A 23,657-nucleotide genomic window follows, 5' to 3' on the forward strand; every position below is an offset into this window, starting at 1 on the left:
TTTTAAAAAGACCAGACATGTATTTCTTTTGAAAAACAAAATTTTTGGTCATGTGAATGATTGATGTTCAGTTTTCAAAAATAGAAAATGTCCTAAAGTGCATCATTTTATTTATAATATCACTCCTTGAAATTATAGCAATCTGCAATGTAAACAGAGCAAAGAATTCCAAACTATATTCTTATGTACATTTAAATTTATAGGATTATGTACCATCTTTAAAGTGTGTGAATTGAAACTGGGTACTTTCAACACATAGCTCATGCTTCTACACGATTATTTTGAGAGCAAACGTAAAGGCGTTCTTCCCCCCACTCCGACAATTTTCAACGGACAGAGGAAAGTTGCTGCCTCCCTCAGCAACAGGAGACGCTGCTGTAAATCCAATCTGACCGGCCAGTTTCCCAAGACCCAGTTTCAGAATTGCCAACAGGTCGGTACAGTTGTATGTTCTTTTTCTTCTATGTAGTAAAACAAAAATGTACCCTTTAAGAAGGCGACTCTCAGAACGTGCAGGAGGGCCCGCTCTCCTGTGCATCCCGCAGTCCGTGCTCGGAAGGCAGAGCCTGCGACACGCCGGTGCTGGACCTCACAGCGGTGCACCCGGAACCCTCTCTCGTCGGTGCAGACAGAATGGTGAGAAGTAACAACACGTCACAAAATGACCTCGAGCACACTCAAGAGATGAACGATTTGGCGTCTTAAATTCCCTGGTCCCTCCAAAATGTCCAGACAGCTTTGTGACAAAGTCTTTGAAAAAATAATGGGCCACACACCATTATTTTTTCTTTTTAGTCTTGAATATGGTCTGGTTTAGATTCTGCCTTGGGGAGCGCTACATTCACCCATCGGCGTGGGGGTTTCGGTGCAGAATTACACTCCGGTGGCGCGCAGGAGGCCCCGTCTTCCGCGATCCTCGAGCCCTGGGCTGAGAATGAAGCAAGACGCTTGGGGTCTGGCCGGTGCCGGCCTCGCTCGGCGTCCGGCGTTGGAACTGGAGGCTGTCAAGTGCGGTCGGCGTCCGGGAGGAGGCTCCAGGCTCTTGCCCCATCACCTGATTTCCAAGCCGGCATTGACCGAGCCGCTGCTCCGCTCCCTCGGTCCTCGCCCGGGATCTGAACTGTGCAGGGGCTGAGGGCGGCTTGGAGAAATGCCTCGAAGGTATGACCGTAGGCAGCGTCCATCTACCTGAGAGCTGACGGGGAAAGCGAGTCACAGGCGCGGGAGAGGCGCAGCTCTGCGCAGAGGTCACGAGCACGGAGCCGCAGCAGTTGGCTCTGCGAAGTCCGAGCTTGTCTTCCTCACCGTTGCAGAACGGTCTCGGGCTCCTGGGTGACCCAGGGAAGACCAGCGTGTCTGTGTCGTGCTTGTTCCACGAGTGTCGGGAAGGCTCTCGCTGCAGTGCGCGCGCACAGCGACCCTGGCTTTCCCGTTTCCCAAGTCAGGTCACGGCGCCCTTGGCGCAGCCTCTGCGGCAGGACCGGGAGCTGGTCCCCACGGCCTCGCAGGCCCAGGCCCGCCGCAGGGAGCTGCTCCTCGCCGCGGGAGGGTGGTTCTGCGCCCGAGCCCCTGGTCCCTACGCGGACGTGGCGGCGGCGTCCCCCTTGCTGATGAGCACCTCCAGGAGCCGCAGCTTCGCCTTGATGTGCTTGTACGCGCCGTACTCCTCAGCCATGGGCGCGCGGTCCTCCTTCTGCACGTTTCTGAGGGAAAGAAAAGAAAACGGGGCGAAGGATCACGGGTTGCGTCTCCTGGATGACGCTGCGCATCAGGCAGCTCATCATCAGGGGAAACTCTGCCGTTTGTCCACTTGTCTAAATCCAACTCCTGTCTTGCTCCCACTTGGCAACACTGATTCTACAAGTAATGAAAAGCTCTTTCCCCCAGGAGGCACCACGCGACTGAGTTCTTACCGAGTTAATCTGGCGTCGTACAGAATGACATGAAATGCAGAAAATCTCTCTCTGCTCTCAAGTATGTGAATTCACAGTAAGAGTTCCCATACTCTGAAATCCTTTACTCATACTTACTGTTTTCTCATTCAACGAACCATTAAATTTCTAATTGGCATTTGGCACATCCACAATTTACAGGTTTTTCAAAAGTTAATAAAATTAGTTTTGGAATTCAGCAGTTGGGTTGCATGATACTAATAAGCCCTTATAGTTTGCTAATTTTATATGAATAATATTTACGTGCATAAGTATTAATTGAGAGCTTATCATGGGGCAAGCCCTGTGCTAAATACTCTGTATCCATGATCTAACGTAACCCTTACGACACCTTGACGAAAGGGGGCTGCTGTCCATACGCTACACGTGATGAAACCAGGACAGGGAGTCAGGCTCCCTGCAAAGTGACTGTCCCCTGTCACTGGGAAATGCATGTGGCAAACATTGAAACACAGTGGTCCTTTACTTATTATTGAAGAGCAAACGTAGGCAAAGGAAATGGCATGCGGCTTCATGTGTTCAATGAGCTAAAAATAAAAAGACTGATTTTGTTCATGCCCTCTCTCGCTTTCCTAGAGGAAAGAATTCTAGTGGCTTCTTGGCAAGGCACAGGTGCCTGGGAATCGGAACATCTGGCACCCGGTCCCCGCGGCACTCTGGGAGAGGCTTCTGTCTCCTCAGAGATGACGGGCTGGAACTAGATCTCATGATATCTTAAGTCCCTACAGTTCAATTTCCACCCTTACACTTTCTTAAAACTTGGGTTACACGATGCTACAGAGTTCCTCACATGCAGGGTATCTGTGAATGATGTGAGGACAATAATATAAGAAAGGATAAACTGACAAACCAAAAATATGCTTAGAAAAAAGAATGGAAGGAAACACAAAACAGTAAATCCTGATTTGTTTTTGGTGGTTATTATTTAATCTATCATCTATATTTTCTCAATATCCTGCAATGTGAGGAATGAAAAAAATATTTGGGTATCAAAATCTTGGGGAAGTCATTATAGGATACATCCAAATCAGAGATCCTAAATCTATGTATTAATTGAACTAAAATACGTTTTAAATGCCAAAGTTAATTTTTATGGTGCTTTTATTTCTTCTCTGACTTTTAAGAAGTGTAAAAGGGGAATCAAGAAAAACGATATTTACACAATTTAAATAATTTGGATTAAAATAAAGCCAATTTAAAGTGATAAAACCTAACTCCAATGTAAGCACTGCAAATCGATTCCTGGTTCTATCCTTGGGCTCATGCTGTGATTTGAAGCAAGACATTGTGTGTGCAGTCACCTGTAAACATGATGATTATTTCTCAGCCTGATGCCATATAAAGATGATTAATTTGTGCCTTAAGACTCACTGGAGAAAGGTGACATACCAACCAGTGGACTTACTGCCTCTCATGTATATTTTTCATTCAAACTTGGCGACCATCACCTTTGTTTTTTAAAATGAACTTAAAAATCAGTAAGATTTAGAGCCTCCTTTTCCCTGTGTTTCCTCTAGTTTCTTAAGGGGAAAAGAAACTCTAGTGTCACCTGAAGCTGGGAACTCAGGTTCAGGCTGCAGGTTTTAGACGAGAATTGGCTGTGACAGGTTTGGTAAGTGTCAGCTGAATCTGCATCAGTCCTGGACACCAGCCAAGGAGCATTCCTTCCTGGAGGTCACACCAATCTCATCATCTGCTGTCAGCCTCGAAGGTTGGGTCCCTGGGCATGAACCCAAGGACCAGGTCCCCCGGGGGAGAGGCGGGTGTGTGTGGTGATACAGTGGGGAGGGGAAGGGGTGGGGGTCACCAGCACTACCTTCCATTCTGTCTGAAAAAATTGTCTTCAAAATCACGAAGTTTCTTTCGAATCCTTTTCTTTTCTTCTCTCATTTCCTGAAGGTGTTCCAAGAGTTCAGGTCTAACAAGGAGGAAAAATTTCAAGAAAATTAAGCCAAGTCTGAATTGCTGTCAACGTAGCGAATGTGCAAGCTGATGGGAGAAGGGGGAGAGGCGTGAGGTCCGCAGAAGCGGATGTCCTCCAGCTCCTGAAAGCCCAGACCTGCTGGCAGAAGACACAGCTTCTGGGGGCTCCTGCTACTTGAGAATTCTTGGGCCTCGTGAACCCCATGGCACCCTGTCGTATTTTTCTTTGGAGGAAAGAAATGGCGTCTGTGCTCAGCGTGTGTTAAAGGACGGGCTGTGGCACACGGAGCTGCACAGTGCCATTTATGGAGACCTTCTGGTTGTTTCAGCAAGATCTCCAGAGTTCCTGCACATATGTGAAAAAGCTGAGCCACAATTTAACAACAACAACAACAAAAAAATCACTGTTTTACCCACACAGACACACCCCAGAGTGGTCACTTGTGTTGTGTCAGCCAATTTTTTTAAATACAAAGGCTAAAAAGTTATTTTCACCCAAACATTTCAACACCACAACGAAAACGACATACATCGAAGCAGCGTGGAGATTTGAAAGGCCTGTGTCCTGGCTGCATTTTGATGGTATTTTGTCATCCATTGGGGATATAAACCCATCGGCATCATCTTCAAACTGGTCCAGAAAGCAACGTGCGCTGAAATCCATTTTCAGAGTTACTGTGAAGTCTGGCTTTGTGTTGCTATCGTCTTCCGACCCCTCCTCTTCTTCCTGGAGGTACAGCAACCCCAATAAAAGTCTGGTCACTTTCTGGGGGCACTCTAAGTATACTTTCAAAATAATTTAATTATTCAGACACCACGTAGTTTGTTCTCTACATTTAGCAACACATATGGATATGGATTATGTGTATCACTGAATATATATACGGATTTAATAACATAAGCACTAAATAGGGAAAACTATTAAAAATGAGTATACAGCATGATTAATAGTGGTCAAGGCCAAGGATAGGATGGAACAGTCTTCGTAATTTATATCCTGAATCAAATGAACCAAAAGAATCTACAGATTTCTAGCACTGCAACAGTACAAAACAAAATCCCCCACCAGTGATCAGCGCTTTAGAGGATTCTACTTTTGCGTCTGAGAAGATACTTTTTATTAGGTTCTGAACATTTTCTGAAATCAAACACTATAGTCATTCTATTTAAGAGTTGAGATTAGAAAATATTTTGTGGTTGCTTAACATACAAAATTTTAGAGAAGACTGAAATCATGAAATTTATAAGCTTTTTCAAGGAATTTCCAAGGGCCATGACTGTATTTTTCAACATTCAGGATTCTAAGAAAATTATGATATTCTATCTTGATAATGCAAATGGCAAAACAATGAAGTCAAAGCTATATAAGCCAAAGGAAGAAATAATATCAGTGTGAAAGATTTCAAAAGATGTTATTTACTGCCTGAATGTAGTCAGAGCAGAGAGAATATCTTAAATTTTTAAAAAATTTAAAACTTGGTTAAAAGTGTAGCTACATGGGCAACAGTAAGTATAACATTCAGTGGCTTCGGTGCCAGCGCAGCCAACACCTCTCTGGGCAGCAGTAGTTGCCGCTGGAGGCCAGAGTACACACATGCAAACTGCACTCGAGGATTTTCTGACCATAAGTTTTAGTATGTTTATAACGGTGCCTCTTTAGAAAAATGATGTGAATAAACAAGCAAACGAAGCAAAACAACAAAGGACCATTATACAATTAAAATTACTGTTATCAAGGTAAAATTGGCAAAAGCTAGCCGGCTTTTCCAGATCGTCTCAGCTGTGACTTCCGATCTTTAGTCTCTTTCCTTGGTCCACAGAAGTAAATGCCTCAATAATAATTTAAATTGAAAAATCTATTAAAAATATTTTTAAATTTACAGAGTAAAACTGACTTTTTAAATGATAATTTTAAAGTTTCTCTTTTTTTTTTTATAAGAGGAGGTAACGATTCTCATCTATGTAGTTTTTATAAAAATTGAGATGCTACATGGCAAGTACCTGATAAGGCTCCTGGCACAGACTGCACATCAGCGCCCTGTTCCCCTCCCCCTCGCCTGGAAGGAGAAGACCAGGTAGAACCACCCGACAGGAGGGAGGAATTTGGGCCTGGCTGCTGCTGTCTCCAGAGCTTGGCCAGTGCCTACATACAGTAGGTGGTCAAAAAAATGTCTGTTAAGCAGTCGAGTAATTCAATTTTAAAAGAGAACGTCAAGCTGTTAGAAGAGCATGAACGCCCGAGACACGTGCTGAATGGAGTTACAGAGAAGAACTTAACTACTTTAATGCAATCAGGTATCCAGGTCTTATCGATTATATCCTAAAGTCCGAGATCACTTAAAAATGTGAAAACATGCCTTGGACGTAGTGAGCACTCAATGTTTGTGAGATAAACCTAACAAAATTACTCTCAGTAACCTTTGAAAATCATGGGGAAAAAGAGAAATAGCAAAAACAAATCTTTCACTAAGACCCTAACCGTCGGTGGTGTGGACCCAGGGCGGATTCTCCGTAACCGTGAGCAGCTGACAAGCGCTGGCTCCTTCAGAGCAAATCATGGAAACTATTTCTCCTTTCTTGATAGAATCGATATGATATCTGGCTTTCAATAGAGGATCAGGTGGGCAGACCTGTGAGAGGAGAGCTGGCTGCCCACGGCTGCAGAGGACCCAGTGGTGACGAAGAAGCCGATGGGAGGTCACAGCAGGTCCTCACCTGACCCTGCGTCACTCAGTACTATTGAGTCACCAGGACAAAGACATCAAAGGCACATTGATGACATGTGCAGATCCTAAGTGGGCAGGGATATCTGGTATGCCAGAATACACAATCGAGATTTAATCCATTTCATAAGGCTGAAACAAGTGTAAAAAGTAACAAACTGGAAAAATTCAAGGTCCTATGATTAGGTTAGGAAAAAGAAAAGCTGGACCCACTGACGGCAAGGAAGCTGGGGGCTGCACGAGTCCACAGCAGTGTGAGTCAGCCATGAGACAGGGCTGTGAGCAGTTCTCACCTGGGGTGGTTCTGTGGTTCTGTCCCCTAGGGGACATCTGGCAAGGCCTGGAAACGTTTTTGGTTGTTGCAAGTGGGGAGGGGTGGTGGCGGCACACGACCGGCAGCCGGTGGGGGAAGGCCAGGGATGACGGTGAGCATCCCAGCCAGCACAGCACAGCGCCCCGCGAGTTATCTGGCCCAAGTGCCGACAGTGCTGAGGTTGAGACGCCCTGCTCTGCAGCAGCTACGGTGAACTCACCGTACACTGACGGCTGCACAGGCAAGAAGCTGGAGAACCGAAAAGGCCTCAGCCACCCGGATCACAGGAAGGACTAGTCTTTGGTTCGCTGTGCTGGTTAAACCACACATAGGACAGTGTGCAGTTCTGGGTATCGGTTTTAAGAGGCACACAGATAAGCCAGTGTGCGTGCATACAGCAGGGCACAGCTAGTAGACTGCTGAAAACCTGGAACCCGCATTACATGAGGAACGGTAAGAGGAACGTGGAAAAGAGAAGATTTCACAGGGGTGGGAGGGGGTGGGCGGGGCGGTGCCCTGGTTCCGTGCTGCTCCAGAGGGCAAACCTGAGCCTACTGGATAGAGTGTGATAAACTGATAACTATCAATATTATAATTGCAACTATTTTTGTTGTGATATATTTATCAAACTTATATATTCTAAAATTGCATATTATATAATTATGTTGTATTTTATAACTTAAAAAGATAATTATAAAATGCTACAAAATGCTTTCATTGAGACTCAGCCCAGGTAACGAGCAACCTTAGTCTCCTGACTGCTGTGCGCTTTTCAAGCCCGCGGATGGAGTATCTTCCTAGGGCCAGTGTCTCTATTCCGTCAGACAAGTTTTAACAGAGGATTCTTATGTTAGAGAGGAGAACTGACTAGATCATCTCTAGGTTTCTTTGGGTTGGAAGAGCTAGGGCTTCAGAACTTGAGCTGGGTCTCTTTCATATACCGCTGGTCCCCTGCCATAAGCATTTCAAACAAGGGGTGAGTTTTAATGAAACCACTAAGTTACAATCTTATCTGCACACACACCCGATTCTCAGTGTATCAGAAATGCCAAAAATTAGCAGTCCAAATACACCCTAATAAGCCCAGCCAGTTGGAACAAAATGAACCAAAAGGCAGTGTTGTTTACAAAAGCAATGTAATAGCTGCAAAATTATCTGAGCTTTTGACCATTACGTGGGCCAGTAAATAAACCATGCCAAAATATACTTGTGAAAAAAACAAGCTGAAGGATAAGAATGGGAACAATGTCCTCTTCTAAAAAGAGCACCATTAGGATATCTTCATTTAGTGATGCAATTATTGTCATAGTTTGGATGTATTCAAGAACTCATTTTTATCTAGTAACAGTTTCATTGCATGCTTCTAAGAGAAACATGCTAATTTCTATACACACAATTACCCAAATCTCTTCAATTATGATGGCTTAATTCTTGTGTGAAATTACCAGCTAGATAAAAATTGTCTTCTTTCATCAACATCAAGGCTTATTGTAAGAAAACAGCTCTAATTTGTTAAGACGTAATATAGCATTCTGGCACAAATTTCCCAATATCACCTTTAGAGCACTTTCGTAAAACAAGTTCTATTAAAAATAGCATGAACAGTGAACACAGTCCTTGCCTAATACCTTAAAACGAGGCATATGAAGTATGCAAGATCCCTGCAGGTCAGAAAAGGAATAAAGAAGACTCTGCAGCGTGTATACCTTACCTCAAGCAAGAAAATGGAGAGTTTCTCAATTGGTGTCCCTCAGAGAAGCCCCCACATTCTGAAATAATCACTCCTAACTACAGTAAGTAAATGACACTTCAGGCTTGACACTGTCACAGAAACAAAGTGAAACTCTTAAAACTCACTTCTGCTTCGGGTTTAATTATTCCCGCCTTGGAACTAAATAACTGCTAAAAAAAAAAAAAAAAAAAAATAATAATAATAATAAAAAAGTTTGCCTTTGATTTTTTATCTCAAGAGTTCCGTATAAGGTAGTCCAGTTTGTTTTGCTCCTCTAGAAACAAAACCATGAGAGAGGCTGAACCTAGTACAGGCCAAGTAGGGCCCCGCACAGACACGTTGATCTGCGGGCACAGATTACACCCCCGGTTCTAGCAAAAGTAGCCACTGATGACAAGGATTATCTGTGCAAAATCCATCATTACTACTGGAAAAACAATCAGGGCACACATTGTAGTGACTGCCGGTGAGAGCACTATGGTCACAGATTATAAAATTAGTCCTGAGGACTCAGTGCGCCAGGGCAAAGCCAAGAGGAAGGAAGAAGGGGTGAAACTGCGCTGCACATCTGCCAAAGGCTACTATTTGTCTTTAAAATTATAGTTTTTCATTGCATGTTACATATATATACTCTTTGTTAAATTTTGATTTTTCTATAAACTCAATGAGGTTTTTTTTTTTTTTTAAAGTTGGCCCAATGAGCTAATTCCAGATTTTGCAATGTAGAAAATCCACTCCCCAAATAGGGAAAACAAAAACCAAACAAAAAACAGTGTGCGAAACAAAATCAAAATAACAATTCCTGAAAACGAAGTAAAAGCAGAACAAACAACAACAAACAAAAAAAAGAGAAATGAAACCAAGGCAACCAGCTAGTCTATAATATAAATAAAAGGGGACTGTTCAAAACTGGTTACGTGCAGCTGCTGATTTTTAGGGAGTTCTACAAGCAGCCTTCACGGAAGGGCCGTATCACAAGCCCTTTCCGTTCACAGGAGGGAGGGAGGAGCAGGAAGTGAGCAGACTTAGCAACCAGTTAGCAGCTGGAGGTCTTCACCTTTATCTCCTTGAAGAAGGAAGCAGTTTCGCCCTCGATAATTGGCTGCAGCGAAGGGCTTCTCCGCTTGCTGGAGGGGGAACCCTGCGACAGGCGTTAACAAGTAGTTACATTCCGAACCCTTTCCCTTTCCCTCCAGCTCTCGCCGCCTCTGCCCTCACCAGTGCTTGTCTTTTACCTTCGTATTCTAACCCCTCCTGGCCAGACACTCCCCGGAAAGCCTGAAACAACAGAACTGCTTTTCTAAGGTGCCGCTTCCCTTTGGAGCCGCACACGTGAGTCGAGAGGACACAGTGGAGCGAGCACAGCACGTCCTGTGTTAACCGAACACTACAAACACCTGGGGAGAGACCCCCCCCCCGAAGCACAGTAACTACAGGACGGCTTTGGCTGTAATAAACCAAGGAGAATAGCGTTAGCTCAAAAAGCAATACAAAGGTTATCTGCCTTCTCTGTAGTACATTCACCCTGTTGAGGGACACTAAGGTTTCCTAACTATAGAATGAAAATGATTTCTTTGATTGAATTCCTTTGTTAGTTCAATTTATTCTCCAAGAAATTTCAAGAAGAGTAGCTTTCTTCAAATACACCTGCCTCGGGTCCATAGACCCTCCCTTCTTCATTAAAACAAGTACAGCGTTAGAGGAAACAAGGATCACGTCCTAGGTGGGCCTAGAAATAAGCAAGGAGATTTAAGGCAGGGCCAGACAGGAGCAGCGGCTACCGTGAATGTGCATTTCAACCGCGACAGCAAAGTGAGGTTGCGTCTGCTTATTAAAAAGCCCGAAGGCCAGCAGAGGAGACGAGAGCGCTGAACCAGAGGCAGAGTTTCCCGAGAGACGGACGCGGCCTTGCCCCCATCACACGCCAGGGTGGACACCGAGGCTGGGAAAGGCAGGAGGACGGGCCGAAAGGCTTTCCCATAGCTCAAGGGCTGCTCCTTGCTCTTGACAGAGTCAAATTCCAGGGGCCAAAAGCAGCTACGTCCAAGGATTGGTGGCCAATGCCAGCAACTTCTCAATTTATCAGCCTCCCTCCCTAGACTTTCCCACACCCTCTCAGAAGAGAGGCCTGTCTCTTGAGTTCCTTAGATTTCTCCCTGGATGTGACTCCCAAGGGAGTTATCCATCGCTCGCATGGCGAGGGACTAACAGAGGACCTTGGGACCAGAGAGGCGCTCTCTTGGGTGAGGATGACTGGAGCAAGCACGGCCCCTGTCCCCTGGGGGCCCTGTCTCTGGCCAGCACATGTCAGATGGATGTATACAGCCAAAGCACGTATCTCAAAAGGGAAAAATTCTATCAGCTTTAGATTTGCTCAGTTTTGGCAAGTCTTTGGTAAAGTTTTCATTCCTCAAGCTTGGGGGTCATGGGTATTAATGACTGATTCAGCTGTTAAAGCCGACTCTTCAGTGAGGAGGCTGTTAATCTATCCAGGGCCTACTCGAGGAGAAAGGTTCTGTGTCGACGACAGAAAGGCACCGTACTCACAATGATGGGTATGGTGTTGGCTCGGGACAGGATCTGTTTCACCAGCCGGTACCTGTCGTACAGTGGCTTCATGACCTGACGTTCACTCTTCGTGACCTGAGAAACAAGAACGAGAGAGCTGAGGAGCCTGCTCCTGGGCTCACGCCGCCAGCTGTGCCGGCATGCTCTCCGCCCTTCTGCTCCAGGTGACGCAACTTCAGTCTTACTAGTCTCACAAAATTACTCAAACTGATGATATTATTTATTCACTAAATATTTAAAATACTTCAGCCGATGATTAGTGGAAACTGCTTAATTGTAATATTGCTTTTTCTAAATCACAGCTATGATCACTCTCAGATCTCTGCTTAAAACTCAAGGTTCGGCGTTGCCAGATTCCCATTTTCTGGGTCTAGGAAAGAAGGAAGTGTGCATTTGTAATAGAGTACTTATCGTGTAGTTCTGTAATCAAGTTCTTATATTTACTTGTCTTTCTCCCCCATGAAATTGTGTTTTTAAAAACAAGATTCTGGCAAACTAGGTATTCAAGGAACATTTGATGAAAAATACATGAACTGATTTATCTGTGCATCCCTAAAATCTGGCACAGGGCTCGAAAATACTTAGAGGACTGATTCTCCGAGCAGTGGGGAGAAGTCAAGCCCAACTCCCTGGTCTAGCGTTGCAAGCCCCTCGTCATCTACTTGCTGCTTTTCTCCTCCCCATCACACCTCCAGCTCTAGAAATAAACTAGGTCGTCTCACACCTCCTTGTCTAATTCCCTCTGCCCCAAAACGGCTTCTCTGTGCTCTTTTGTTTGGCAAATGCCAGATCAAGAGCCACCCCTCTGTGCAGACTTCTTCCAGCATCTCCCATTCTGGGGACTTACTCATTTTCTCATTTGTGTCAGCACCACACTGTGTGTACCCTGTAACTTCACAAACACCTTTATACTCCATAGGAACTATCTGTTGATACATCTGTCTCCTTTAGATCGTGGCCTCTTGAGAGCAGGAGTTTATGTTTTTGTATCCCTAGCAACTGTTTCAGTGCCTGACATAATGGAAATATCCATAAGTATCTGTGAAACGAGTGAATATTTCAAACATAAGTAGGTACGCCCAATTCACAGGTATGCACACATTTCCTTTGGTTATTTAAATGGAGAATGACATGGACTATCTTTGTTTCGCGTTAGTTGTTTGTCTTCTGTGTTCTAGTACCATTCCACACATATAAGGCAAGAGTATCTTAGAGGTAAGGGCGGGCAAGTAGTACTAGCTTTGGCCATTTCTCCTATGGGTATTTTGGGTCTTCAATTTCAAAGACAGCTCTGGATTATGCATAAATGGATTATCCTTTGTTGCCTTTTGCATTTGCCTGTTGTAAAGTGATCGACGGTGAAAACACTTTAGATAAACTTCACAAGTTAGGATAGGGTACTGCCACCATGCGATACAGTCTGTGGATTTATTTTCTATCATTACCAATAATAATAACCTTTTATTTCTATCTCTTCCATTATTGCAATACTGAAGGGCAGTTGGCATTTTCCTGCTTCTACTATCTACCATACTAAAAGGAGTTTTAAAGTTGGTATTTCATTAAAAGTGGCTGTCAAAACTGGAAGGGAACTCAAATTACTTTATATGAAGACAACTGAGGACCAAACCACAGGTGTTACTACTACATACCTACTACAATGGCTAAAATGAGAAGACAATGTCAAGTGTCAACAAGAATGCTGAACAACCGGAACTCTCTCTCTGCTGCTATGGGTGGAACATTTTGGAAAACTATTCCGTAGTACCTACTAAAGCTGAACTTAGGACTCATTGATTCCACTCTAAAGTATATACCCAACAAATGTGGCCTTAAGTTCACCAAAAGACACATACAAGAATGCTCGTAGCAATGCTACTCATAATAGCCCCAAAATGGAAACCACCCACATGCCCATCAACAACAGAACAGATAAGGTATGTTCCCCAAATACTACACAGCAATGAGGACGAATGAACCACAGCTATACGTAACATCACAGACTGATCTCACAGTAACAAAGCCGGGTGAAATAAGCCAGACACACAAAAATACATACTGCAAGATTCCACTTATATAAAGGTCAAAAATAAGAAAACAAATCTACAGGGTTAAAAGTCAAGATGGTGGTTTTCCTCGGTGGGACCGAGAGTCACTTCCGGAATGGAATGTGAGGACGGCTTCCAGCTTCTGGAGGAGTGGCAACATTTTGTTTTTTGATCTGGGTGCTGGTTACCTGAGTTTGTTTACTTTTTGAAATTTCATCAAGACATATATTTATAATTGGGGCTCTTTTCTGTATTTATGCAATACAGGTTGAGCAGCTCAAGTCTGAAAATCTGAACCCTTCTGAGTGCTGAGTGCTCAAAGGAAATGCTCATTGGAGCATTTCTGATTTTGGATGCCCAACCTGTAATTTAACAAAAGTTCAACAATAGCAACAAATAAGCCTGAGGAACAGAAACCAAGTGACTTGTACAATGTCGCACATCAAAGGACAAAATTTAGGACTGGAACACATGAAATAATTTTTTCAATACAAGATGTATCCATTAAATATGTTGCAGATGAGATTAAGACACATCCTAATGTTGTCAACACATGGTATGTGATGAAACATAATATGTAAGATAAACAATAGATGGTTGAGTGACCAAAGACATACTAAAAATAGAAATAATAAAAAGGAGCCAGCATTTCTGCATTGTGGACTCGCATCCAATTATTAGCAACTTGGCAGAAGCATCTTTGGATGTAGAAGGAGACTTAGCTGGTAAAATTAACCAAGTACAACAAACATAACAGAATCCGTTATCCTAATTCTTTGTCCAAAAACCAAGTTTTCTAGTTGGAATAGATGAAGATCATCACTGGTTTAATTCTTTGGCTCATGACATTGACATTTAGATTTTCTGTGATTGTTTATGTTTTAATTAGTGACTCTCAGGAAATAATCACGAGTGGGTGAAAATCCAGTTTTTGACTACATGAGTTAAAACGCATCATGATTGTACCAAACTTAACATTGGCATTTGACAGAAGTATCTGAACACCAAAAGTGTCAAACACCTTTAAGTCTGAGGTGACAGAAAGGTAAGAATTAATACTACTTGATTTACATCAGAATTATTTTCATGATATATATTTGGAGTCAAAGTCTTGGTGATACTAAATGTTACTACGACTTCCAACCATCATACGAATTATCAGTGGTTTGTGAGTCGAGGCACAATCTAACCCGATAGTTATGTGAACAAATCACGACCCTGACTGAACTACAGATAAAGGGCCAGCTGGTGTTAAAGGGACCACAGGAAAACTGTTTGGAAGTTGGTATTTCCTATTCTTGAGTCATCAGCTGCTCAGAGATTCTGCTGATCACTAAGAACAGGACCCATGATTCAGATTAGAATTTTTTTTGGGGGGGGTGGTTGAGACAGGATCTCACTCTGTTGCCTAGGCTGGAGTGCAGTGGCATGATCAGCGCTCACCGCAACCTCCAACTCCTAGGCTCAAGCGATCCTCCTGCCTCAGCCTCCCAAGTAGCTGAGACTACAGGCATGTGCCACCATGGCCAGCTAATTTCTCTATTTTTTTATAGAGATGCGGTCTCACTATGTTGCCCAGGCTGATCTCAAACTCCTGGCCTCAAGCAATTCTCCCGCGTTGGCCTCCCAAAGTGCTGGGATTACAGGTGTAAGCCACCACGCCCAGCCATAGTAGAAAATCTTTATGATCCACAGTTGCTTGGAAATAACTTTAGGCCAAGCATGTAGTATACTGTCTCTTCAAAGTAATTTCATTCCTCTTGCTTTAAAACTTTAATTTTCATGTAAATGGTAGTGATGAATGGTTTTTCAACGTGTGGAAATGGTTATTATTAAGAAGTATTTTTGCATATCAATCAAACAACATAAATATCTAGACAAGAAGATCTGAAGAGAGAAGCCAGCACTTCCACACTCTCTTACCTTATGATTCCAAGAAATTTCCACCTATTGGTCTCTTACAACTCTATTTGGTTGCTTTAAGTCTCAGAAAATACATCAAAACACAAAGGGAACACTAGCCAATAACTACCCACATTTAATTAGAGCCAAGTCTTGAACAGAAATCATAATGGCCTGATGAGGCAGCTGCACTTGTCTGTCTTTAGCTTTTGTAATGGTTTTTGTCTTAGCCTTAAATAAAACTACAGAAACACCAATTTGGTTGCTGTTACCTGGACAGAACCACAAAGGTGAAAGGTAAAATAACTGACATATTTACTTGGAAGATAAAGATAAAATTAGAACCAGGGAATATCAGAGGTAGAAAAGCCTTATTTTTTTTAGATGATAGAACTAAGCACCAGAGAGGGTAATGATTTCCTTGAGGCAACACAGCTGGGTCAGGAGCCCAGGTTTACCTACTGCTAGTTCAGTTTCCTTTCACAAATAAGACAGGAAGTGCAACAGGATCTTTGACACCGTGTGGCGACGTAGCTTATCTTCGAATAGGGTTTGACCAAATTGTCTTCTTCGTAGAAAGAACTCTGCCTTCCAAGCTGAGAGTGCGGCCTGAGTTTACAACAATCTTTGCTTACGAATCGTGCATAGAAGCACAGCATTGTGAGAAATTGTGGTACGGACAGACAAGAAACTACACTGCCGCAAAATCTTCTTAGTAAAACAAAACGTGGTTTGAGCTGGTGTGTGGAGGGGTATACCTCTGAGTCATGAAACTGTTCGAGAAGACAAAATGAGATGGATTCTTATAATCAGTGCGTTCTTGGTCTTTTAATTTGGAAAATGGCAACTCTCCCTCTTTCATTATCAGATAATATTAGTAGGCTGTCTGTACAAAGATCAGAATATCCAAAATAGCAGCTAACGAAAGGACAGTATTTAAGGCTCCGTAATTTGCATTTCAGTTTGAACATGGCTATGTGTAGTGTTGTGTTAGTCCCCAAGTTATAAAACACAAGATCGAAATACACCAGTGGGGAAGAGACTCAAGAAGCAGCCAGAGGGCTCTGAGCAGGCAGCCCATCCTCTAGAGTAGGACGCACAGAGTGAGCTCAGTCATTTGTTGCACTTCTGTCTGTGACGTGGTCTTTTGATAAGATCCTTAAATGCCGAAAAGGACACACTTTAGTAATAATTAACAGGGAATCACGTGCCCGTGTGAACATGGTATGTTTTCATACGTGTTTCCCTCTGCAGAGTGCCCCGTTACAGCAAACAGCTTTGCTAAAAAATGTACAGAAGCAGCGGATAAAGGTTTGGGCATGAGATTTTAATAGTTAGTGCCCTTTTAAATCAGTATCTGTGGACTAAGCAAAAATCCAGAGCACCCGCTTCTCTAAAAAATTGCAACTTGGAACAATAGTTTAGCTCTGAGGTGTGTGCCATGGACTATGTTTTTAGAGATGGGCTCTCTCTGTGTTGCCCAGGCATAGCTCACTGCAGCCCGAGCTCAAGGGATCCCTCCGCCTTAGCTTCCTGAGTAGCTGGGACTACAGATGCACCGCTGCACCTCATGTACTGATCTTTAACATGGGTCATTTTCTAAAAAATACGAGATTCCCTACAACCAATCAGATGGGGTCTCTGAGATACCACAAGTCCCCTCTGTGTTATCACTATAAGGAAATTAACCTTAATTCTAGAAAAAGCCCAATTAGATGTTTATACTAATTTTTGTTAATTGTGTGAGTCTACTTCTACATACTCATCTCGGTGGTGGCCGTCCTCCGTAAGAATAGCTCTTCTCTCCCTGGTATAAGGGGGGCAGCCTTCCCCCAAGTTCAGCGCATGCCTTACCATAGGCAGATAACACCTAAAAGGTAGAACTCTTCCTACGTCTTTTGAGTCTCAATTGCCTTCAGCTCAAAATAATCCTTATGCCAATTAGGCACGATTTTGGGGTGGCACACTCTGATCCCTTTTAGAACAAGCTCAGATGGGCAACAGAAACAATGAACTTTAAACAGCCAACAATTTTACTAACATCACACAAGTTTGATGATTCATAATATACTTTGGAAATTTATGGCCAACATTAGCATTAACCGCAAGGTTGCTTTCCTCAAACAGTTCTTTCCTGATTTAATCATTTAATTGGAAATAGGCCACAGAGAGCATAACATATAATTGTAACGGAAGTGAAAACTATCATTTACTGTGCAACCCTGAAAGCCACCCCACCCCACTCCCTCAGTGCCAGACATCCTACAGGTAAATACAGAGATAAACGTCTGTGTGTCTGTAATGTCATGTAGTCTCCATGACGACCTATAGCAGACATCTATTACACAGAGAAAGCACCAAGGCTCCGAGAGGTTACCTAAGTAGCTCAACGTCACAGGGCCAGTCTCAGCAGGGCTGGGTTGAGAATCTAAGCCTGCCGACTCTAAGACTCACAGTGTCTGCACGTTGCCCCAGTTGAGGCGGAATGAGAGACTCTGTTCCCAACTCAGAGCAACACACACTAGCACACCTACCACTGAATTGGCAGCAAGGTTAAGTCCACCTAGAGCGCAGCTGTGAGCTCTTGGGGGCCTCAGTCCTTAAACGAGTCTATCAGTGTCATAGCCTGAATCCATACAATGGAAAGAAGAAATGCTGAGGAAGAGAAACACGTAACTCCCCCCTCCTTCACCGAGGCCTGTGTAGTGGCTACCAGGAGATCTGTACTCTGGGGTTCTGAGCCTCCCGTGGAGAAGGGGTTTATATCTCTGTTAAAAGAAGTTCAGTTCTCCCTCTGCAAGTTCTGGATACTCCAGCAGAGGACAAAGTTTCACAATGTGAAACTTTACAGCATTTACTATTTGGTTTGATGCCTTTAAAAAAAAAAATCTAATACAAAACTTAGCTAAAACATGAACCTTATCCCAGAGTGTCAGTATTTTTCCACTGCAGGGACAGGCCAGCAAAACCAGTCATCAGTTCCAGTATTTTTATTTTTTTTAAGTTTAAACCTGGTACTTCAGAACCAAAATGCCATGGAGGATGCATTCTACAGATAGTTACCGGGCACCAGTCATGTGTCAGGTCTTGTGCTAGAGGCTGAGGATTAGGGTCACCACTAGGTGAGCAATGCCCAGAATCCTTTATTTAAAAGAACATATTTTAGATGAAAAGACTATATCCATTATATAATTATGGCTGAGCTGGCCGGGCGTGGTGGCTCACGCCTGTAATCCTAGCACTCTGGGAGGCTGAGGCAGGTGGATCATTTGAGCTCAGGAGTTCGAGACCAGCCTGAGCAAGAGCGAGACCCCGTCTCTACCAAAAATAGAAAGAAATTAATTGGACAGCTAAAAATATATAGAAAAAATCAGCCGGGCATGGTGGCACATGCCTGTAGTCCCAGCTACTCGGGAGGCTGAGGCAGGAGGATTGCTTGAGCCCAGGAGTTTGAGGTTGCTGTGAGCGAGGCTGACGCCACAGCACTCTAGCCCGGGCAACAGAGTGAGACTCTGTCTCAAAAAAAAAAAAAATTATGACTGAGAGTGGAAAAGAGATCTATGCTTTTTGGCTATATAAAAATTCATCTGTAAACGTAAATGCTTCCTTATACCTTCTTTTAAGAATTTGTTTTTTTGTGTTCTTGGTAACATTCTGAACAGAAGGTTATTAAAAGTAACTGACAAGCAGGATGTCTGATTATAAGTTCCTCAAGGAAGACAGCAGAAGCCTATTCCTACAGCTAACAACAAACATTCAATACATGCTACTGAATAACAAAGCACCTCAGATGCTTCCTGTTGTTATGAAAAGGCAAAGCCATATTTTGGATTTTTCTCACTTTTAGTTCTGAATGTCAGCTGGAACTTCTTTACAGACAGACACTGGTTGCAAATGCATTGCAGAGAGACCAAATTTTAGGGCAGCTCATTCTAGTTTAACACCTTCATTTTATGGATGAGAAAACCTAGAGCCAGTGACAGCTCATGGAAGCAGACATAGGAACACGGAAATCTGCTCGCTCCAGGGCTCTATGCACCTTACACTCCAACCCCTTTACCTTTCCCCCCTTGAAGCAGTACACTAATGACTAAATTTTAGGTACAAATGAATTTTTCGTTGGAGCTCAATTAAGTTCAGAATCTACTAGGTAGTAGAACTCTTAATTGGCTAAGCCTTCAGAAAGCTTAGTGATTGTGTAAATATATAGTAACTTCCTTTTATTCTAAAAGTAAAGAAAGCAAACATTAGAGAACCCCATTTGCAAGATACTGAACATAGAAAATCTGTTTATAACGCCAGATAACTGACCCCACTCAGAACATCCAGTACGCCACATACCGGCCGGCCGTGAACGCTCTCGTAATACAACAGGGCTTTCTGCAGAGCCACTTTCTCATTAGCAATTTGGTCTTTGGTCATATCCTGTATAAACACAGGGACAGAGAAATGAAAGAGAAGGAAAACATTTGTGAATATTCCAGCTTTTTTATTTAAACAAATCTACCAAAGCACGTTAAACAGAATCCTCTTACAACAGCTCTCCCTAGCTCTATCCAAAGTTCACTTGGGAATGAGCTCTTCCTGAGCTCTTGCTAGCAACATGGGCAACACAGCAGAGCCACCGCAGCTCCTTGATGTCCCACGCAGCCACAGAGGCATGCTGAATAGTGAGGGGAGCAGGGCTGTCAGGCACATGGGGCTTAGCCTGATGGCCCAAGCAATGACCACAGTTACAGGTTACACAGTCTCCAAGGTTTGCCTATAATTCCTCTACCTCAGAAAGTCACCAAACCAGGTATTAACCAAGTTCATTCTGCAATATACATAATACAATAGAGTTTTCTGCTTTCAATCTGCAGTCAAAAACCAAAGTACCCATAGTGGACACTCTGCAGTTGTCTCATCTGCCTCTCCAGACACGTAGGAGTGTGGCAGGTTCACAAAGGCATCACCTTCCCGTGGGGATGCGGGCGGCATGCCCGTGTTTCTACCGTGTGGGCTCCAAAGGCTGAGGAGCAGCAGTTACTTGGGGATGTCATGGAATCATCGCACCTTAATGTCCTCAGGCCGGCTGGACTCCGCTCGCTTCTCCTGCAGCTTCCTCTGGATAGACTCCAGCGTGGCTTCGATGCTGGGCTTTGTTGCTTTGTCTACCAGCTCCTGCTTCTTCTCATCTTCCTTCTCAAGCTGGGAACCAAAACTCTTGGGGAGTGTGTTGCTTCGCTGCCGCATCCTGGGAGTCAGGTCCTCTTCAGATATCTTGAGTTTTGACTCTAGTTGAGAAGATTTGGGGGCAGAGGTATATGAGAATTGAGTCTGCTGAACACAAACTGTTTTGCTGTGGTGTCAATAACTGCTCAGTGCTGTCATTTTTCAGAGAGCATCTAATTACTGTATCAGAAGAAATCCTCGAGTTGTTTTGTAAAACCTGAGATAATGATAATGTTTTTGTGGACTATGTGGAATGTTTCCCTAACCCTAACTCCTGAGAAAGCTTTGGCTATTTACCATCCACGCTCTGCCCACACCATCCTGTGTGTTGTTCTCAGAGTGGGGCAGATGCCTTTCCATACCTGTTCCCTAAGTTTTTAAAGGTATTTACTGATCTAATGCCTAACCCCTGGCCAGCTTTTCCTGTATGGCTTATATGCATCATTTTGAAATTATCTTTATTTTGTATTCTATTTAGTTGTTTATATGACTCCATCTCTTACAGGACTGCAAGTTGTTTGAAGGACAGGGCCAAATCCTTTTCAGATTCTTCTCTGTGTCTATATGTTTGCTCCTAACACACCAGAAAATGAAATTTTGGATTAAACAGGTGCTTAAGATGTGTTGACTTGAAACCACTCTTCTTCTACTAGTGATTTAGGAAAATGAAGAAATGCTGCGGAATCTCAGCTGATCTAGCTGCCCTATGACTGAGACCATAGGGAGACATGGGGAAGTGGCCACCCTAAATGACCGAGAACACGGGGAAGCGTCTCCAGGGAGCCTGGAACACCTGAGCAGTGGCGCCCGGCACGAGGGGAGGTGATGGATTCTAGTTGTGCAGACGCCACGGTGCAGGTCCAGAACTTCACCCACCTTTAAGTTGTTTTCGGAATTTGGCAAGGTCGTTTGTCCACTTCAGAACCTCTGGATTGGCTGCTTTGTCGCTGTGGGAAGGCTGAGAAAAGGAAGTGCAGAGTCAACGTTTTGGAACTGGGGCAGGGTAAAAAAAAAAAAAAAAAAAAGAAGTGTTTGATCATTTCTGTTTTAAATAGGAAGGAAAAGTTGAGTCCCATCAGGGTAAAAAACCATGATCAATAATACAAATGTCGTAAGTGGAATTCACTATCCTCCTTTAATATGGTTATTTTTGATACTTTCACAGAATTCCTCAGAGGCAAAATGCCGGATTTTTATGACCAGGAACTCCTGTGAGGTCCATGTTTCCATTATTTGTAGAGGCCAGCCTGCAGGGCCAACAGAGTAGAAAACAGAGGAGAAGATAACGTTTTGCACGGCAACCACCATGAAGAATGTCTTTTTGCTACTCTTGTGGGAAACTCTAAGGATACAGCTGAGGGTAGAATGAGCTCAGTACTAATGAAATGTTGGGAGATATACTGAATTAAGTTTTGGCCAGACTAAAGATTTCATTCAATAATTTTTTGCCATTCTTGCTCACTGACAAATTTATAAAATGTAGACTTAAACTTTCAATTTACTTGTAAGAAAACACTTGGGCAAGAAGGGCACAAATGCCAATGCATGATGAGTGGGGTTTATCCGGGTTTGCTATCCAGTTTTTTCTGCCCTTTTGTTTTGAGATTCCCTAGAAATCTCCCTTAACCTTTTATCGCTTCTGTGAGTTGCTGACAGGCTGGCGCGTCAGGGCGAGGCGGAGACGAGGACGGCGGGAGGGGCACTTACTCTGTACTTCCTCTCCTCTTCGAATCTGTCCTCAAACTTCCGGATCTTCTTTTTAAGGCTCTGAATCCTCCGTGTGAGCTGGGCAGGTGTCAGGTCCTCCTGCTCATCATCGTAGGACCCGAGAGAGGAGCTTCGCCGCCTGTGGGGAACATGACTCGGGTCAGCCTCCCCACGAGCGGTCACCGCCTGCTGAGGGGCTCTGGGGTCAGGGGACGCCGCAGGGCACGAAGGAGGAGGAGGACAAAACAGCCTCCACCCTCTTGAATAGGAGAGGTTGACGGATTCATTTTGTGACTTTGAGCTTTGTATGTCCCACCTATTAAGTATGTCTAACCCTTTCTAGCTCACATTTACAATTAGCAAAGGCAGCGCTGAATGTCTACCTTTGCTTTGGGCCTAAAAGTTAAATTTGACAGAGCTTTGGGAAGAAGGTGCTAAGAAAATTCAATATTGACACGGCAGTTGGACCACAGTTCGAGTGAAAAACTACAACACAGCCTGTGTACTAAGATGGAGAATCTCACATGTTTCTCCTCAGACTCACGACTTAATTTTTAAAAAGTTACCGGCCATCAGCGCCATTCCTATCTTTCCTAATGTTGTGGGGATGCGCCACTTTCTTATCAGCAGCAGAGAACATACCTCATGAAAGAATGGGAGTTTGGGGGAGAAGGAGGCACTTCTGTGTCATCCAGGTATTGCCGACTCTGCCCGTACGTGTAGAACCGAGGCGAGAGCATGGGGTCGCTGTCTTCATCCAGCAGCTGACGAATCAGCCGCCCGGCCTGCGGGGAGAGGCGGGCTTCGTCAGGGTCGATGCTCTCCCTGTGCCAGGAGGAGAAAGCGGGCATGGGCTCTGGAAAATAAGGTGGGAAGAGGTCAGGACTGTTCTTTAAAGCACGCTCGTTCCCCAGGTTTCCCGAATGCTTTAGGAAGCTGCCCACTGAATGGCTTCCCATTTTAGATCTAAGGTCCAGACTGGGGACACTATGCCTCAATGGAAATCACCGATATATCTGACAGCCATCACCTACTTTTTATCCCCATTCTCGCTTTCAAAGGGAATTTGCTAGCACTGCCCTGAGGAACAGCCTTGAAGGTCACGAGCCCAGCAGATCAGTGATAATAACTTTTCCACGTGAGGACATTATTGAAAATAAAAGCAAGTGTGTCAGGGAGGGAGATATTTGGTATCATGAATATACATCCTTAAAAACAACTAAGGAAGGATTCAGGCTAAAGAATCACATAAAGGTTGTGAAAGCCTATTGATTCGGGAGTTTACAACTTTCTTTCAGGTCATCTGGTAAGCTGTTTTGTGTGCTTCTGCTTAGTGCGCTGGGATTAGCACGCTTAAGATGCATGCTTTGCACTTGAAACTTCAGAAGCCACTCAAGACTACAGTTAGAGTGAGATGCATGCATAAATTAGTCAAGAGAAAAAAGAAATCCTTACAAAGGACAAATCTGTACAAATTATTTTAGACAATGTGTAAGAGAAAAACATATTCAGCACAAAATCCTGACCTGTCATTCTGGGAGAAAAGGGGGTGATGTTTAAATCTACTTACTGCAA

The 23,657-nt window shown here is 43.8% G+C and overlaps 1 protein-coding gene across 2 annotated transcripts in view; it reads right to left on the minus strand.

The window, feature by feature from the left end:
• Nucleotides 1–272: 272 nt before the first annotated feature.
• The window catches only part of FAM13A (family with sequence similarity 13, member A), a 207,150-nt gene continuing 183,765 nt past the window's right edge, over nt 273–23,657 (minus strand). For both annotated transcript variants that reach the window (XM_012647212.1, XM_012647213.1), the window contains 10 exons: nt 22,725–22,938; nt 22,083–22,221; nt 21,252–21,333; nt 20,217–20,437; nt 19,503–19,586; nt 11,191–11,286; nt 9,701–9,784; nt 4,406–4,602; nt 3,769–3,870; nt 273–1,703 (listed from right to left, as the gene is read on the minus strand). In XM_012647212.1, coding sequence (XP_012502666.1) covers nt 1,577–1,703; nt 3,769–3,870; nt 4,406–4,602; nt 9,701–9,784; nt 11,191–11,286; nt 19,503–19,586; nt 20,217–20,437; nt 21,252–21,333; nt 22,083–22,221; nt 22,725–22,938 — 1,346 coding nt within the window. In that variant the 3' untranslated portion in view covers nt 273–1,576. The remainder of the gene's footprint in view (nt 1,704–3,768; nt 3,871–4,405; nt 4,603–9,700; nt 9,785–11,190; nt 11,287–19,502; nt 19,587–20,216; nt 20,438–21,251; nt 21,334–22,082; nt 22,222–22,724; nt 22,939–23,657) is intronic.

This window comes from Propithecus coquereli, unplaced genomic scaffold (genome assembly GCF_000956105.1).
Source record: "Propithecus coquereli isolate 6110/MARCELLA unplaced genomic scaffold, Pcoq_1.0 Scaffold26, whole genome shotgun sequence".
Classification (NCBI taxonomy): Eukaryota; Metazoa; Chordata; class Mammalia; order Primates; family Indriidae; genus Propithecus; species Propithecus coquereli.